This window comes from Ptychodera flava, chromosome 18 (assembly GCF_041260155.1).
Source record: "Ptychodera flava strain L36383 chromosome 18, AS_Pfla_20210202, whole genome shotgun sequence".
NCBI classification, from domain to species: Eukaryota; Metazoa; Hemichordata; class Enteropneusta; family Ptychoderidae; genus Ptychodera; species Ptychodera flava.
In genome coordinates, this window is record NC_091945.1 from 5,129,386 (window position 1) to 5,146,652 (window position 17,267).

The window sequence follows — 17,267 nt, forward strand, 5'->3', positions numbered from 1 at the left end:
GTGCTAAACATTTCACAGGATGTCTATGGTACATTCGATTACTTCCTCGCCATGATCCCTTTCACACTTTGAACTGTATGGGTAAGACCTCTTCTCTAGAACTCAGAATCGCTTGAAGTAACTAGCTAAAGGTATAGGCAGCAACGTGAAATTGATCGCTCCTACAAAGGTACGCCGTTTTATGAACCAGCTATTTTTTCCTAAGCCAATCGTGAGTCCAACTAGCCACGAATTAAAAATTGACCAAACACCATACACAACCTTAGCGAACATCTAATGATAAAATATGCCACCATTGCGTCCACATCAGTTCATTAGGAATGTTCTGATTCGGAAGACCACACAGTAATAATAAATACGTGCGAGCAGAGATGGAAAACAACCTATATTGAATTTAGCTCTCCTTGACAGCATTGCAGAAATAACGCTGGCTACATAAAGTCTTGCACCTACATGAAAAGCTTGGGTCTGAGCTTGATCATATTGACTACTTGCTTCTCTAGTTTGCCGACCCACTTCATATAGATTAAGGACTTTACGGTGCGACTTGAAGCACGGCTCTTTGTGTGCCTGTATGAATGCAAATAAAACAGGGAACACGAAATTGTGTTGTTGAAGTCCACTGCCTTTGTCCGGGTCGGTATAAGTAACAAAGGAAAGACACTTGGGGTGTGTTGTAAAGTACATGTCATTTGCAGTGAGCGGTGCACCGTACAGAGAGCTAGTTTTAATCGGAATCATTTCATCAGGGACTGTATTCAACGCGCTCCTTTGTCAAGTGTATAAGCTATACTGCTCCAAATCGCGTTGCATATCGGACAATCTGTGTTTATCAAAAGTAATATACGTGTACAAATATAATATTTAATCGACGTATCATGTGTTGATGGGTTTAAGTCGATAACGTATCAATTAGCGATGTAATTAACTGTTTTGTTTTCACTGACTCCTTGATATATATGCGCTCCGCTCCAATCACTATGAGTTTTGTTATGCTACGCTGGGCTTGTTTGTTTGCGACCGCTTGAACACATTACTTCATTATTTACGACAAGTAGGTATTAACATAACAATAGCGGGTTATTTGCATCTCGCCCTGTCGGCCATAGAGACAGCCAATGGCGCCCGGCGTCGTTGCTAAGACTACCTGAGTGTTTAGGGTTACGTGCTACCATTGTCAAATCGCAGGCCCCTACCGCTGCTGGCACGCCATAGCAAGGGTTGAGCAAAGACCACTGAACGTCGACGGGAGTTCTTTGACTATGTAGTTTGCCCCATTTGGAGTCAAGTACAGCGAAAAATGGCAGCCTCTGAAACTCTAGCCCCAAACCACTTCTACAGAGAGAAGTTTGGACTTGACAGCTTGTCTCGGAATTATGAATCCAGCGAGCTTTTCACTCCATACATGATCCCACAGAGGTCTACAGTATCGGACCTCAGGTAAGTGGACAACTTTGACATCATTGTGTTGACATGACGGACGCACTGTCCAGAAAACCAAAAAGTGAACGACCTTGTAAACTATGAGACCTAAACCGTCAAAGGCGTCTTGTTTAAAGACAAGCACATTAGCCGAAATAAGGGCAAATATGCAAATAATATCACCGTTATGCTCAGGGCAAATGGGAGTGTCAACGTCTTTTATCGGTAGAACAAACGTTTCCATTGATCTGAGTAAATTGTTACAGCCATACGAGTACAGTAGCTAGCGGCAGAGATGGCAACCAGGCTCTCGTCTTTGTATTTAACTACCGGGCAATAAAGCCAGGCAAGACAGAAGACCTCGATATTACACCATGCCGAATATTTCTATACAAGCATAAGCATGATCTGAAATTCAGGACATGCAATGTGCCGATTATAGGCCTAACGACGGCAGGGCACGTTTTCCGGATTGAGGACAGGTGTTTTCGATACAGAACAACACTGCCGACGTTCCAGTCCAGTTAACTCACGCAGTTCCGTTATTTGTAATATTAAGTCGTAAAAAATGCTATCAATAGGATGGATATTGAAGGGGGAAAGGGGTCATATGCTCAAAATGCGCGAGGATATAAAGAACATGGGGGTAAGAGCATCGTATAATATGGAGCCATCATCAAATGATATGTCTCTTTGACACGGACCCGATTCGGATTCCTTTCAAGGTGAAATAGTTGTCTCTCCACTTACAATAATGACATTTGGGGAAAAATGATGACGTTACAAAAATTATCATAGCATGGAAAATTTTTACTCGTTACCTTAACGAGAGCAGACGATAAACATACAATCAATTAATAATACATGTGCATAGAACCATACAAGCAATGCAAACAAACAGATGAAGCATGACGAATTGTAATGGTAGATACTGAGTATATACACGGCAACTGAGAACATTCATTTATAATTCTATCACTTTACTAGAAAAGGGGGTAAACTGAGGTTATTTTCACTAACAAACCAACGTCTGCCATAAAACATAACATTTTTTCCAGACATTTTTTGTCGGTCGGCACGGGTCTTAGATACGGTATCTGCTGCCTATATTGACTCTTGTAACCACGTTTGCGCGACTTGTACAAATAACGGCACATGATATCGCAGAAACTGAAATATTCGAAAACAGAGACAGAGCAAACTATAGAGTCAAGTTCTGCGTAATTATGGATTAAATATAGAGTAAATATATGGGTCTTGCACATTGCGTTCACTGACAAATACTATCTCCAATGTAATTAATTTATCACCCAGTATTAAAGGTAACAGTTATAAACCTCAGAAACAAGGCGACGAAAGTCACAGAATTTAAAACTGCATAAGAATCACGTGGCCAGTTTATCGGGATATGTCATGCTGGGACGTTAGCAAATAAAGGCTTTTCTATGATGCAATTTCGTAGCTTGTCTACTAAGTGTCGAGTGTAGAAGTACAGTGTCGTTTGGGTATTACTAAATTCTGAAGGCAGGTATGGTGGTGCTTAACACACTGAAAAGAGTGCAAGATAATTGTTAACACACAATAGGAGTATATGGACTGAAATCCCAGTGATAGGAACAAGACATTCAATCAGAACCAAGGGACCTCGTAAAGACCTAGAAGAATATCCACAGAGAATTGAAGGATATTGTCCATCTCTTGTATTAGGTGATCTGGGTTAGCTCAGGCTGACAGTTAGCTAACTATGAGAGTTAAACTAAACGTAACAATTCAAATAGACTCTTATCAAAACAAATTATCATAGAAATAACAGCATTTGCTTAACATTGACCAATAAATATATATATATATATATTATATAATATATATATATATTATATATATATATATATATATATATATATATAATTATAATCAAACACGATTAGCTCGTACTTGCTCGACTCAAATAAGTTGTGAACCGTATACAGGTGACCGGATGGTGTGTATATATATATATATATATATATATATATATATATATATATATATATATATATATATATATATATATATATATATACACCGTGTATTGTTATTGAAAAAGAATATGCTAATACATGCTCGATCGAATAAATTGTCAATCGCGCAAATTTAAAAGTGAGAGGCATGAGATTGTCCACCCATCACTGAACACCCTTGTCGAATACCAAGCATTGCAATTCGAGTATACTACATCACATGCTAGCACTACTTCCTAAGAGAAATGTTTAGACGCACTGTAGCCTAACACTCCAGTTCATGGCCCGTCCCGTAGACGCGTTGTAGCCTAACACTGCAGGGCATGGCCCGTGCCGTATTAATATTTACTAAACAACTATCCCCTTTCCTAATAAAGCCAAGTTAACAGATGACACCTAGCAACATTGTAAGAGAAACTATTGTATGACATAAGGGCTGAACAGCCGTGCTGCAAATGGACAAATGCTTAGGTATCGGGTTCTATGACTAACTTTCGCGCAGTTGTAATAAACGGAGTGTGTGTAATGGAGCTTGGTGGCACTTTAATCCTCAGTATAGAATATACTCATTGCTAAGAGTTCAATGCAAAAGCTATGATAATGGAACGGATGACGACTGACTTCCCATGTCTGGTTGGGAAGCATTTCAAGCGTACCAACTATCGACTATATCAGTAAAGAAATGTGGTCAGAATAATATGCAAATCAAAACGATATCTCCGACAGTAAAAGGTTCATTAGTAGTTCATACGAATAAAAAAACACATGTCAGCATTTAGAATATATGTTTTGCCCCTACAAAGATATCTAAAAGTTATTGTTATTGACAAAAAATCAAACGAACAGTTACTTTATTATGCCAGATTTCGAAATTACGAATCTTGAAGATGCAACTGTTTCATTTTCCATCCACCGTATTCAATTCAGGGATGATCGCAGACAGATAGCATGACTCGGACAATATTAGAATCCAAATCATTGCATTTAAAATTTTCCTGCGGCGGTCATGGTGAAATTTAAGAGACTGACGCATTTTGGTAACATGGAGAGAAACAATTTTTGTCGGGAAAACTGATCACACGTTTGATCAAATTTCAAAGACAAGCAATCTCTGCCAAGCTACTTTAAACACGAACAGAAAATCTTGAGAGGAAATGAATTCTGTAAAGTGACTGGGACGGAAAAGGCCATGCCAAATCACTCTTCAAGTATTGTAATACGCTGTACGTTTCAAATTGGACTCAAAGCACCCCTAGACAACTCTACAGTCAGACGTTGCGAAGGGAAATGGAACCAAATCGGCAGTCAAATTGAATTTTCCGATTGACTGAGCTTCAGAGACCACATCCAGTTATAAATTCAACCAAACTTTACTCATACACGATGTTCCTTATGTCTTGGTCGCATTCAGGTAGAGTCTACTTGGTAGGTTTCTCAGACGATTAATGATTGAAGTAAAACCACATTGTGAAAAAGGAAACTATACGCTAAAGGCGACGTCTTTGATTTCATATAATTCCTTCCGTTTCTCACACCAAATAACCAAAACCACACCATTTGGTTGATTTACATGATATAGGGAGGTCAGTACACTTTCCTAACTCATTTTAATTAAAACATAACTAAAATTACGAGACAAAATACAAAATGATTCCAGTCAGATTCTCTCTTTGAATCATTGAGATTGTAAGGCGCAGTGGAAATCAAACGTTGGGACAACATGAGTTGTCATGAACATTTTCATTTCATTGCAATACAAAGAGGCGTAGCTAGATTTCATTACTTTAGTTGAAAAGAGTACCATCGACTTTTGTGAAAGTTTAATACCATCTATATGCATTCGATTCGGCCGGACTCCTCAGAGATGTTGATGTTAAAGTGTATGAAGTACACTAGGTCAGGAATAGGACTAAGCTGTGCATGGCGACAATCCCATCGTACGCCAGGACATACCACACAACAATTTCATTTTTAACATTGTACCATCGCAGCAATGAATGTGAAACACGGTGGAGCAACACTCTGACACTGGTTCCTAACATAATACCACTCTGTACATTCGGCCTATAAAATTTCTTTGGCGAGTGCAAGAATAACCTATTACGGAGCAGCATTTTAGAAGTTTTCCACGAACTCAAAACATTATATTTCCCTTAAAATATGCAACCAAAAATTCCTTCACATTCCGTACTCAGCAGGATTGTACAAGGGAATTCATAACATTTAGAGCAAGTAGATACGTGTTACCTAGCAACAATGCAAGACTTTTATTGCACGAACAATAACAAACGGTCGTCACGTTTGACTGAATAATCTACTCACTAAAGTCATTATAATATAAAATAGATAGTTCATAAACTTGTTATAAAATTTAAAATAATTGATCCAAATGAAGCCCTGTTGGCTCTACGCCGGATCACGTATTTTTTAGTTCTAAGAGCGCTGTAAATCATGTAAGCTTACAGGTTTTTCAAGGAGGAGCAAGATTAAAGGCTTAATTCTTGATTTGCACTTATCGCGGGCCTTGTTGAATAACCCGTTACATGCTGCTTAAATGTATTGTGATTGAATCAAATTGTTATCCGCTGAACATGTTTTTAAGGCAAGTCCGAAAATAAACAGGGGTTTCGGATAACCAAGCGTTTCTCTACTGTCTATGATTGAAAAGTTGAGTTTAAATGTGACTTTCAACGTGAAGGTAGTACCTGCTGATCCCCTCTGTGGCGTGATTTTAAGAGTTCTACAAACACATATAGATGCACAATCAAAGAATAATTCTATTTCCTTATGCAGGCTTGCCTTAACCTTGAACCGTGAAGATGTACGTATAACCTTAGTTTGAAATTTAATTTGTTTCGACAATGTTTGTCCTTGTTCGGCTGCCCGATCGCAAGATTCTTAAATACCTCGACTCAATTGAGATTCACATGGTAATACATGCCTAGGGAAACTAACCTTGTTGCTTATAATTCTGTTGCAAAGCGATGTTGAAGCCTTACGTCTCAGCCTTGAAGAAACAGTTCTTAATCAGCTTTATACTACAATTTATAAGCATTCTAAAATCCCTTGGAAATAAAGTCTGACACTGTTGTAAAGCGTAAGAGGCTTTTGAAAATGCTTCGGAAATACACGATTAAGGAATGAAAATTACAACTTACAACATGAAAGGCTAGACCAATATCGTCATGAAAACATAAAAAACTATACCATATACCTACAAGGGACAAATACTTTAAAAGGCAAATTGATTAATATGATTGGGGTCCATGCTGTAATTTTACATTGCACTGTCATCCTACACAAATTTGCATCAAGTATTTTTTTAAAACTACAAACATTGCTTAGACACATAAAGACATCTCTGGTGCGTTCAAATTTATAAAGGTACAGGATTCTATCAAATTGATCAATGACTTATCAGGGACATCCAGTTCTGACATTTACAATTAACGTTTTTTTTCAAGCTGAAAATAGAGAAGTCATAGTACAATGGACAATGAGATAAAACGGTACAGAAGCCAAAGTTCAAACAAAGAGAATGCTACTGTTGCTTTATTTAAACGATGATTTCATACACAACGCATTACTGTTCACTTGATTTGTGTGCTTCACACATTGCTACTGTTATGGTAGCATGGTTGAATAAAGCCTATCTCAACAAATCTGTGGAGGTCTGTGTAAACTGGTTACATAACGGACATTCTGTTGGATTGAATAACTGTGCTCTTCAAGTAAACCGACAAGACTGGACACAGAACTGCTATGTAAACAGTCTTTGTCTAGCCTAAGACCATAGTTTATTTGCTTTTTGATTTGCCTGTTTGCTGTCATAGCTATCACTGATCTAAAATGTTGGTTCAGATCAGAGTTTGCCCTTATTCTTTCAGCCTCGATTTCATGACAGTTGCTATGGTGACAAGGAAGTGAATTGAGGTCTAATCTGATGATAGTAGTCTCAAATCGGCTTTACTGGGTTGGGACAAATCTCTCTCATAACTATTTGAAAAACACTCAGACTACTGTCAGCTCGGATATACACCCTCGGCAGGAAAGTAAATATCTGGACAAGCCCCAACGGATATTTAGACATTTCAAATGGTCTTTTGATGAAAATAGACCTGGTGACAAGAAATCAGCAATTGACTCATTATGAGATCTTACACTTCTAGCATTCTTGTGATGTGCTCATACCCAGACAAACGGAGTTATCCCAGATTGAAAATGACATCTCAAAAAGAGTTGAGTTCTAGTTGAAACACTCAGAATCATAATTTGGGTCTCTGTTATCAAAGTTTTGATAAACTTCAGCAGGGAGTGCACATGAAAGGTTGGGTAATGAACAGATATTAGTATATGGTAGTTCACTGATGCGTTATTGATTGCAGACATGAGTGGGTTTGTGTCATTATATTCAAAGTTTGTTTTTCATGAATCACTGTATGAATTTATAGCAAGTACTTCAAATCACTGGTCAGAATCTGGGTAACGGAATCAAAAGATAAAAAGTAAGATGTTGCTTTTTCAGTCTATGCTTGATGTTGCCTTGACAACAAATGCCCTTTGAACCCATAGGAACATGCTTTACATGAACAATGCAAACTTTCCTGATGCTGTTGTATGTAAGAGGGTGACCGTCAAAAGATCGATGTTTGAAAAAAAACTTAATTGCTTAAGTTTGGGGGTGGGGTTTTTGGCCAAATTAATTTCTGTGCAGTCAAAAACAATTTAACGTCTTTTGGCAAATTTTACGATTTCCAGGCTGTTTTTGTACACTAAAACCGATCCAGTCACTCGTATTTTTGTTACTTTATAAAGGTTTTCAATTTTTATTTAATTCAATGGTACATTGGTACGTCGTTTGAAAGAATTAGTACAGGGTATGAGTCCGCAATGTTTTTCAATTTAAGGTCAGTTAAGTTAGAAGTGGGGGGGGGGGGGGTCTGAGGCCAAACTTAAGCAATTAAGTTAGATTTATTATATTGAACTTTTGATGTTGCCCCTAAGAGGGTGACCGTTGCTACCCAACAGGAAATACTTGATACTCACCTTAAGTTGAGTACACTTGTAACATGCCTTGTTGCTAGGGTTTGGAGACAACTTTGATAAGGATGCCGGCAACTAATGAATGCATTTATTGATATCATTCAATACAACTGTTCAACACTACAATTTACCATCAGTTATCACAAATAGTTATGAATGAATTCAACCCTTTTTGTAAGACAAATCAAATAATAAAAATGTTGGATATCTTGCCATTCTTTGCAATATGATAGTTTGCACTGATTGAGAAGAAAATTGAATGTATTCTTCCTAATCAACTGATTACGTTTGTCATGAAAACAGACATTTAAATTAATTTCTTGTAGCTTTCCTTGACAATAACTGTTTAGAAGTAAAATAACAAAGCTTCTGAAAGTCAGATTATTGAGATAAAAATGCTCCCATTTGTAATCGTCTGTTTAAAATATTATATTGTGAAAAAACTTCAAAGCAACTGAAGTTATATTATGATAACCAGAGAGGTTACTGATACAGTGGGTCACAATTTAAGGAATGCATGGTAAACAGGTCCAAGTAAACGTATTTGCACCAAAGATCTGATGTGGATGACAGGTTAATTCACTACATGGATCAGATATGCTTAGAAGGAGAGATTCTGAAGACACTAGCCTAGAGCAGCATAATTTGCATTGACCTAAGTGGCCCTAATCTTTGTGTTGGCCATCATGGCTCACTTCTCCAAGCGGAAATGAACTTAGCTGAAATGAGTGATGTCTTGTGTTCTAGAGTGGTTTTCACTTTGTACAGCAAGGAACAGAGAAGGCGACGACTGTTCTAAGTAATTGAATGACTGATGAAACAAAACATTAACAATGAGAACTAAAGAGATTATTTTTTGGATACTGCTTGATGCTTTGATAAAAGCTGGCTGTGTTCCGATATCATGCACCAAGTTTTGAGTTTTGTAATACTGCACAAATCACTCACACATTAGTGTCTTAAAATATTGTAGATAAATGATTGACCAACAAAACCTAATACTTTCACACATGCTTCAATGCAGGACTTTCAAAACAATGATGTCATTATTTCATCTTATTTATAATATATTTTACTATATGACATGTTATTAATTTTAAAAATTGTACAGTAGGGCACAAGGTCTTCATATCGCTGAAAATTTTAACTTTTGGGCATTGCAATGGCTGTTATGACCAGCCATGGATGGTTTAATTATCAGCTTTCACACTTTAAACTTGAGTATTATGGTCTATCACAGTTATCACTACCACACTATAGCACACTTTGATTGTCTCTTCCAAAGATTTAAACCAAGAATGTCACGAAACCCACACTTCCATACTTATTCCAACAGCACTGCATGCATCTCAATCACAGGACATCAAATTAAAAACCTAACAACAGTAACTGTCATAAAACACTTCAGTTTGAAATACTGATTCACTTTATTGAACTTTTCTGAATAAGAAGACATTGTGAAAAAATCCAGACTCTACATTTATTCATTCTGTGTCCTTATCACTAGCAAACTGTTGAGTAAGACAATGATATCTGTTGGTGCTATTACAGCATACAGTAGCATTTGCACCCAATGACTAAGTGTGCATATTTCTTAAAACATAGGATATGATTGATTGTGTTTATCAGTTGTACAATATGAAGATATTTGTGAAAAAAATCTGATCAATTAATTTTGCCAATAAAATCAGCCAATATCCTAACATTAGCAACACCAGGGGTTACTTTACTTTCATGAACATCGCTTAAATTGAGATCAAAACTAAATGCACACAAAAATTCTGCAAATCGAGGAATTTTTTGGTGAATTATAGAATTAAAAATACTGAAAAGTTTACTTGGGAAATTATTTATAGAGAAAATGATTTATCACAGGCAAGGTCAATGTAAATATTGATATCGGACTAATTGTAAAATATATTCTATTTTCATAAAACATGTGATTTGATATATTTTGACTCTATCAAAGACCTGCTTCAATGCATATAGGTTTTTGTAGAACGTCTTTCAGTCTACTGAGTGTATCATCTTGATTGTAAAGAAGAAGGCTGATTTTTAAACTGCAATTGAACCCTGGAGCAACCTTAGCAATTACAGAGCTTGTATGAAGTCATAGTTATAGACTGTAAAGCAGACAAGCCTATGGGATAATTGAGGAACAATGTCAAATAACCTGAAATTGCTTTGATTCAAGCATGTCATGACCAGCTGACTTTCAATTTAAAACTAATTTCCTAGAAAAGCTAAAAGCTCTCCGTATATCCGCTTTCGAATGTATCTAGGATGAGTTATTATATTTTCTGTTCTTTCATATATTCTGTCTTTCACTCGATGGATCTTTTGTTGATAAGTAAATCAAATATTTAGCACAATTTAAATTTAAGAACATTTCTACATGTACCTACCGTATTCATTTCATAAATATTCAAGTGAAATTGACTGTCACTTGAAAATTTCAATTTGAACTGTCAAATATGTCATCAGACTGAAAGACACTCTGAAAGACAATAGAATATGACATGATATAATAAATTAGAATATACATTATCATTCCAGTATATTGATGGCACAAACACGGCAATTTGATTGGTCGAGATGTGAAAATAACCGTGCTATAATTGCAATATAGCACAGTTGGAGCAGTCACTGCAGGAGCCCCTAAGTTAGAGAAAAATTCCCTTTTTAACACTGATTTCATGCGAGAATTTTAATTTCATATTATAATATACTAGTGATAAAACATCTCAGCAACAGGTATACCACTCTGTTTTGACCAGTTCACTCCATATATGCACTTGCTATTCTTTGTGCATACCGGTATATGTTGTGAACTGGTCAAAATCTCGTGGTATATGGTCACTGGGTGTGGTTTCTTGCTTAAATAATGCATGGATGATATGATCAAGTACATGCCATTACATCTACTGCTTCATGTCACCAACAAATATATTCATTTATGCAAAGTGTATCTATGGCAACTGTTTAATTATTCAAATTGGGCGGTGGAGACTTCTTTCAAAGGAGAACATTCAATGGCCTGATTACTGTGCAACTGTCATTAGCTTTTAATTAAAGAAAGTGTATAAAACAAAAGACCATTTGTTACAGTGTATTCCTGAAAGCAACTAATTTATGATGAAGTGTTGAAAAAGGAAATGATGAAATGATCATCAATGAGGGAACTGCATGTCGGTAAAAAATCAATATCTAATTATATCAGATGCATCAAAATGGAAAATAATCATCATTTATTGGTATTATATTACCATGATGGGAAACTTTTAATTACCATGAAAAGCAGTCAAAATTTAAAAATAGCGCCAATGGCACTTGATCACAACTGGCACATTGTGAAACTACTCATAATTAATGAGGTACAATATGTGGCGTCATGCGGTGTCCCATCATACCATATATGAAGGGTGTAGCACTTGTGGTTACTGAGTTATGGACAAATATGTATATTTCAGGTCAAATGTCACTGAGGTCATGTGACATTTTGTCAAAAAAATTGAATTGCTAAGTCATCCCTATATACCAAAAATCAGACCTAGCTCTATTGGCTCGCTCAAAATTAGATATGCACATAATTAATGAGGTACAATATGTGGCGTCATAAGGTGTCCCATCATACCATATATGAAGGGTGTAGCACTTGTGGTTACTGAGTTATGGACAAATATGTATATTTGAGGTCAAAGGTCACCGAGGTCACGGGATATTTTGTCAAAATATTTGATACATCTGCGTGAACGGAGGGACATGACCCAATCTATAAGGCCCTGGACTTCATCCATGGGGACTAAAAACTGTGTCACTGAATCCTTTTTGCAATATCGATATGATGAGAAAATAAATTTTTATTTTACTTGGCCTTATACATGGGATTCTATAGACAGCTGACTTATACATGGTAGTCTATGGTGGTGTAAACTAAAAAGTCCTCTACATGGCCAAATCGACGTGCATCTGTATGGGGTAGGGTACTATCCTTGTGCAAAGTTTGAAAGAAATTGACCAGGGCATGTCTGAGATATCTGCTTGAACAGACGGACGGATGCACACACGGATGCAGGCACGCACACACGGACATGACCAAACCTATAAGTCTCCCGGACGGTGTCCGTTGGGACTAATTAGACAGACCACGAAGTCAATGAGCAACATACAGCTGAAAGACTATTTTTCACATTGCGATTTTAAGTCCATTTTTATGAGAAAAGGGACATGTATATGTATATGGAGAAAAAAGCAGAAGACATATTTGTAAATTGTTTGTTAAGTGACAATCATATATGCATCTCTTGAAATTTTGTGGTTATAGGTATAACAGTAGTGTAAGAATAATGAGGTTAGAATAAGTTAGTAAAGCTAAGTTGACAGTAATTAAGATTACAAAATTATACACTAAGCTGAGGAAATCTGAATGAAATAAATGTTGAAAAGTAGCAAAGTCATGGTCATCTTTTGTCTAATACCTTGTGTAAGTTCATGAACTTTACATAAATCTTGCTATAGATTTGTTGCTAATGGGCAATAACTGTGTTTCAGATCATTTGAGAGCAATCCATCCATGACAGGTTTAAATTGTAATATACTTCTATTTAAAGGAGAGAAACTTCTCAAATAATTTTTTCCCTGTAATTTCCTGTGAGAACACATGGACATGCTTAGGACTCTATGCTGGTGCTACCTTGATAACTAACCTACAACTTGTAACGGCATTGTCTAACCTGTTCACCCCAATTTCCTGTAGACAGGTCCACACTCACGATTGATAACAATGGGTTTGGGCCATACCATGGTAGTGAAAGACTGTAACATGTGAGGTCGTTGATACTTAATCTCAGGAATGTCAAAGTCTGTATATTGACTCAAGGATGTTTACATAACAAATGCTTAGGGTCATCTCAAAAGTGAGAATCTAAACTATGAAATATGTTTTTTTTTATTGCTTTTGATACCCAAAGAGCATGGAAATCTCTTATACTTTGAATCAGCCATCCTGCATATTTCTAACATTCATCAAAACCTCATTCTGTTCCACAACTCATAAAACAGTCCACAATGCAGGATTGGTGTACATTCCAAAACTACATATATGAAAGACCCCTAAAATCAATTAGTTAAAAAGGAGGGTTAGAAATTTCCCAAAACTATATAACCTCCGCTCTGTTTGGCTCCATTTTTCGGAATTGGAACCTTGGAACCAGTCTATGTATTGGTACCAAATATCAACGCAGTCTGTTCAGCAGTTTTTGACTTTTTGTCGTTTACGGAAATGGACGACATCAAACACCGGTTGAAACCACCTCTATATCACAACTTCCAGTTGTGATAAAAACCACTCATCTATCCGAACACCAAGACATGCATTTCATTCAGTACTGTTGCTACGCGATAATTTCAACCAATAACAGAAACCAGTAAATAGTCATGTCATATTGTTGCGTTCAATGAATATTGGTAGTGACATAAACTGTGACATATGCTACACACACATAACGTCAGTAAATAGACACAATAGTATTGAAGCAGTTGATTCATTGATACCAATGGCAAAAGTAACACTGCAGGATTCAGAAACACTTGAAATCTCAATATTTAATGCTATTCTACCAGAGGCTCTGTTATTTGAGTTGAATACATTCTGTTCAAACATGTACGAAATGCTAGAATTTGGAGGAAAATGAAATTATGAAAAATCATAGGAATGAGGTAGTTTGTGCATTTAAAATGAGAGGTTAAACTTTTGTTCTAAATTTTCTCAACCGAAATTCGAACCATTCTCATTCAAAATCACAAACAGAAATTATTGGCATCACCATACAAATTTTGGTACTAGAGAAACAAACAACCCAATATTTACTGATATTTTGTAATTCAATATGTGTGTTCTCTGTGTTATCTCTATGGGGAAAACACTAAGCTGGCAAAATTTGTATTTATGAGCCCCCAAAAGTGGTAGGCCAAAAGATTATTGTAAAAGTTTGAGAGTCTGAATATGTGTACCAGATGTGCATTGTATTTTAAGATAAATAAAAAAGAGTGACTTAAAGTTTCTTGAGAGGCAGATTTATCAGTTGATATTGTAGTATGACGTATGGACATCTAACATCGAGTGCTTTGACCAAGTAGAACTGCAACAATTTGGCTATGAATAAAAGAGTGTAAATTTCCTGTAATACTCCCCTTCAGAAAAATGCTATCTGCACCTCTGAACAGAGAAAAAAATATTTTGGCAGGGTCTTACAGAGTCAAATGTAATTGGAGAAAAATTGCTGAAAGGATAATAGTGCTTTAATACTGAGAACTAGAAACTCATGCAGATACTTTAATTTCAGGTTTTTAATGTTATCAATAACACACGTACAGCAGCATAAGGATTGTACCGGTATGATGTCACTGAAGTCTTTATGTTTCAAAACTCTTTTGAAAAAACTGTAGAATTAACCAGGATAAATAGGGGAGAAAGTTACAAGTTGGGGGGGGGGGGGGGGAATTGAGGGTTGGCAGGGTAACTGACTCCAGATATTTTCTGTTTGTCTGTACAAGTGATTAAAACTTTTCATTGACAGTATTCCTCATGATTAAACTGTAGAACATTCAGCTTTGATACTCTCATGGGAAATTATTGTTGAAAAGTTATAATCTCTTCAAGACCAGGTATAGTCAAGGCTTTCATCCGTTTATGTTTCTATGGCAACCTGACTGTTGAATTATATTTTCCAAAATGAAAATACCCGAGGAATTATGATCTCAAGACCCACAGTTACTCTACATCCAATATTTTGAAGTTTCATTGGGTAGTTTAATAATAGAGCAATCATAAAACATCCAGACTAATTTCATACAACATTTAATTTCAGTATGAACACAAAAACTAATCTACAGAATGATTGCTTTTCAAGCAGAACTGATGAAAAAGTCATCTTAATATCATTTTATTAACTACAAGCAATTACTGTAGGAAGTCAGTTGAAATAATGTCTTCAAGATTAGCTTTCCCTGCTCACACTATAAAAGTAATGATAAAAATTGATGTGTCTTTCTAGGAGACTGGAGTGCCAAACAGCCAAGTGTTGTCAACATTCACTCTACATTCAATGTTTGGATGTATCATGTTTTGTTAAGTATGAATATAGTCATGTACATAAACATAAACATGTAGGGCTATTAAGGACTAAATTATGCCATATTTCAAATCCTTAAGTACTGACAACAACCTTGCTTTCACAGTCACTGTTCAAGGTATGTGGTTAATATTTGATATATTCATATTTAGCATCACATTGTCAATGTCACTGTAGGAAAAAAGGGCCACAACTAATTTGACAATCTAGAAGTTCATGAAGTATTCCTATCACCACAAAATTTGTGCATAATTTCTCCAATGAACAAAAGATAAGACACATTTCATTGCCTTTTTGTTGCATTTATTGGACTGCATCTGTAAACATAATCAGTCAGTGAGTAACAGCTGTTTATCAAAGTGAATACCAAGTTTTTTTTTAATTTGATCTGCCATATTGTTTGAAATTTTTGTGGATTGATTGGAATAAGTATTGCAAGGAACACTATCACACCCCATTCTTCAACCATTTTAAGGGGGCGCTGCACCCAACACAGCCTAGTTTGCTCAAAAATCACTTTTTTGCAAATATTATTCCATTGTAATTATTTGTTATTATTGGTTGTTTAATCTTGAAGCTTGTCAAGCAGTCAAAAGTAGTGAAATAAAAAAGTGTTAATTTATGCAAGTGTATGCAAATCGCCTGATTTTCTGGCTTCTTTTTCCTCCCAATTTCAAAATTTCCAAAGAATTTAACTCCACTCTTTGTCAAATTTTCTGAAATTTTCACATTATGTTTTTTAAATGCTATATAACAAAACAACTATTTTGTTTGGCAATAAAGTTCTTACATTTTGAATAAGAGGCATTTTAATTTTGCTTATCATGATTTTAATCAATTTTTTGAGTGTCAGTCTTTAAACCCATGCCAGTTTAGAATGAGGATAGATAATGCCAAATAAAATAGTCGTTTTTTTCTACATATACTCTTCTTTCAAGTGAAATATTACATTTCAGAAAATAGCGTCAAGTTTTTGACTTAAATTAATTTTTATCATTAATACCTAAATTTATGTTTTTTACCCTAATATACACCCACTTCATCCTTTGAGTAAACTACTGCTTTACATACTAAACTTTAGAGTCTCTGCTTTTTGAAAATATATAATATGAGGGGGTTTCCTTGTCATCTTTGATGAGAAATATTGCTTTGAAAAAAAACGTGTTGGCAAGTCTAAAACCCACTGTTATAAAAGTGACTGTCAAGATGTTTAAAGAGAATTGGGGGTACGTTAAATCCTGTATCCAGGCATAATGACTTCTTCCAGTTTGGGAACAATTGATGATAGTTACATAAATTTTGGGATGTCGTTGAATTTTGTGTCTAGGATTGGTATTGTTATTGGCCGTTCAAACGGCCAGTACCTGAAAATTTTGATGATCTTTTTCTCCTCACTTTTGTTTTTACTGTCAACAACATATTCATGTTCTACTCCCAAAAACATGTTGAAATACACAGTAATCGGCTTGTGAACTTAGTCTGTACATGATATGTGTAATCTATGTTGACAAGTAAGTTCTAGTCCAGACTAGAATTCATATGTAGGCATATTATAACAGTGCATTTCACATGTACATGTATAGACTCTATGTTGACAAGCTGAATGATAGTTGATGTTTCAACAAGTTTTGAGAGTAGAACTAGAAATTTTAATGGACATACTAAACAA

General features: G+C 35.8%; 1 protein-coding gene across 1 annotated transcript in view; it reads left to right on the plus strand.

Moving 5' to 3' along the window:
- Positions 1 to 1,175: 1,175 nt before the first annotated feature.
- Positions 1,176 to 17,267, plus strand: part of LOC139116727 (uncharacterized) — a 43,692-nt gene continuing 27,600 nt past the window's right edge. Inside the window, exon 1 of the mRNA XM_070679341.1 lies at positions 1,176 to 1,440. Coding sequence (XP_070535442.1) covers positions 1,301 to 1,440 — 140 coding nt within the window. The 5' untranslated portion in view covers positions 1,176 to 1,300. The remainder of the gene's footprint in view (positions 1,441 to 17,267) is intronic.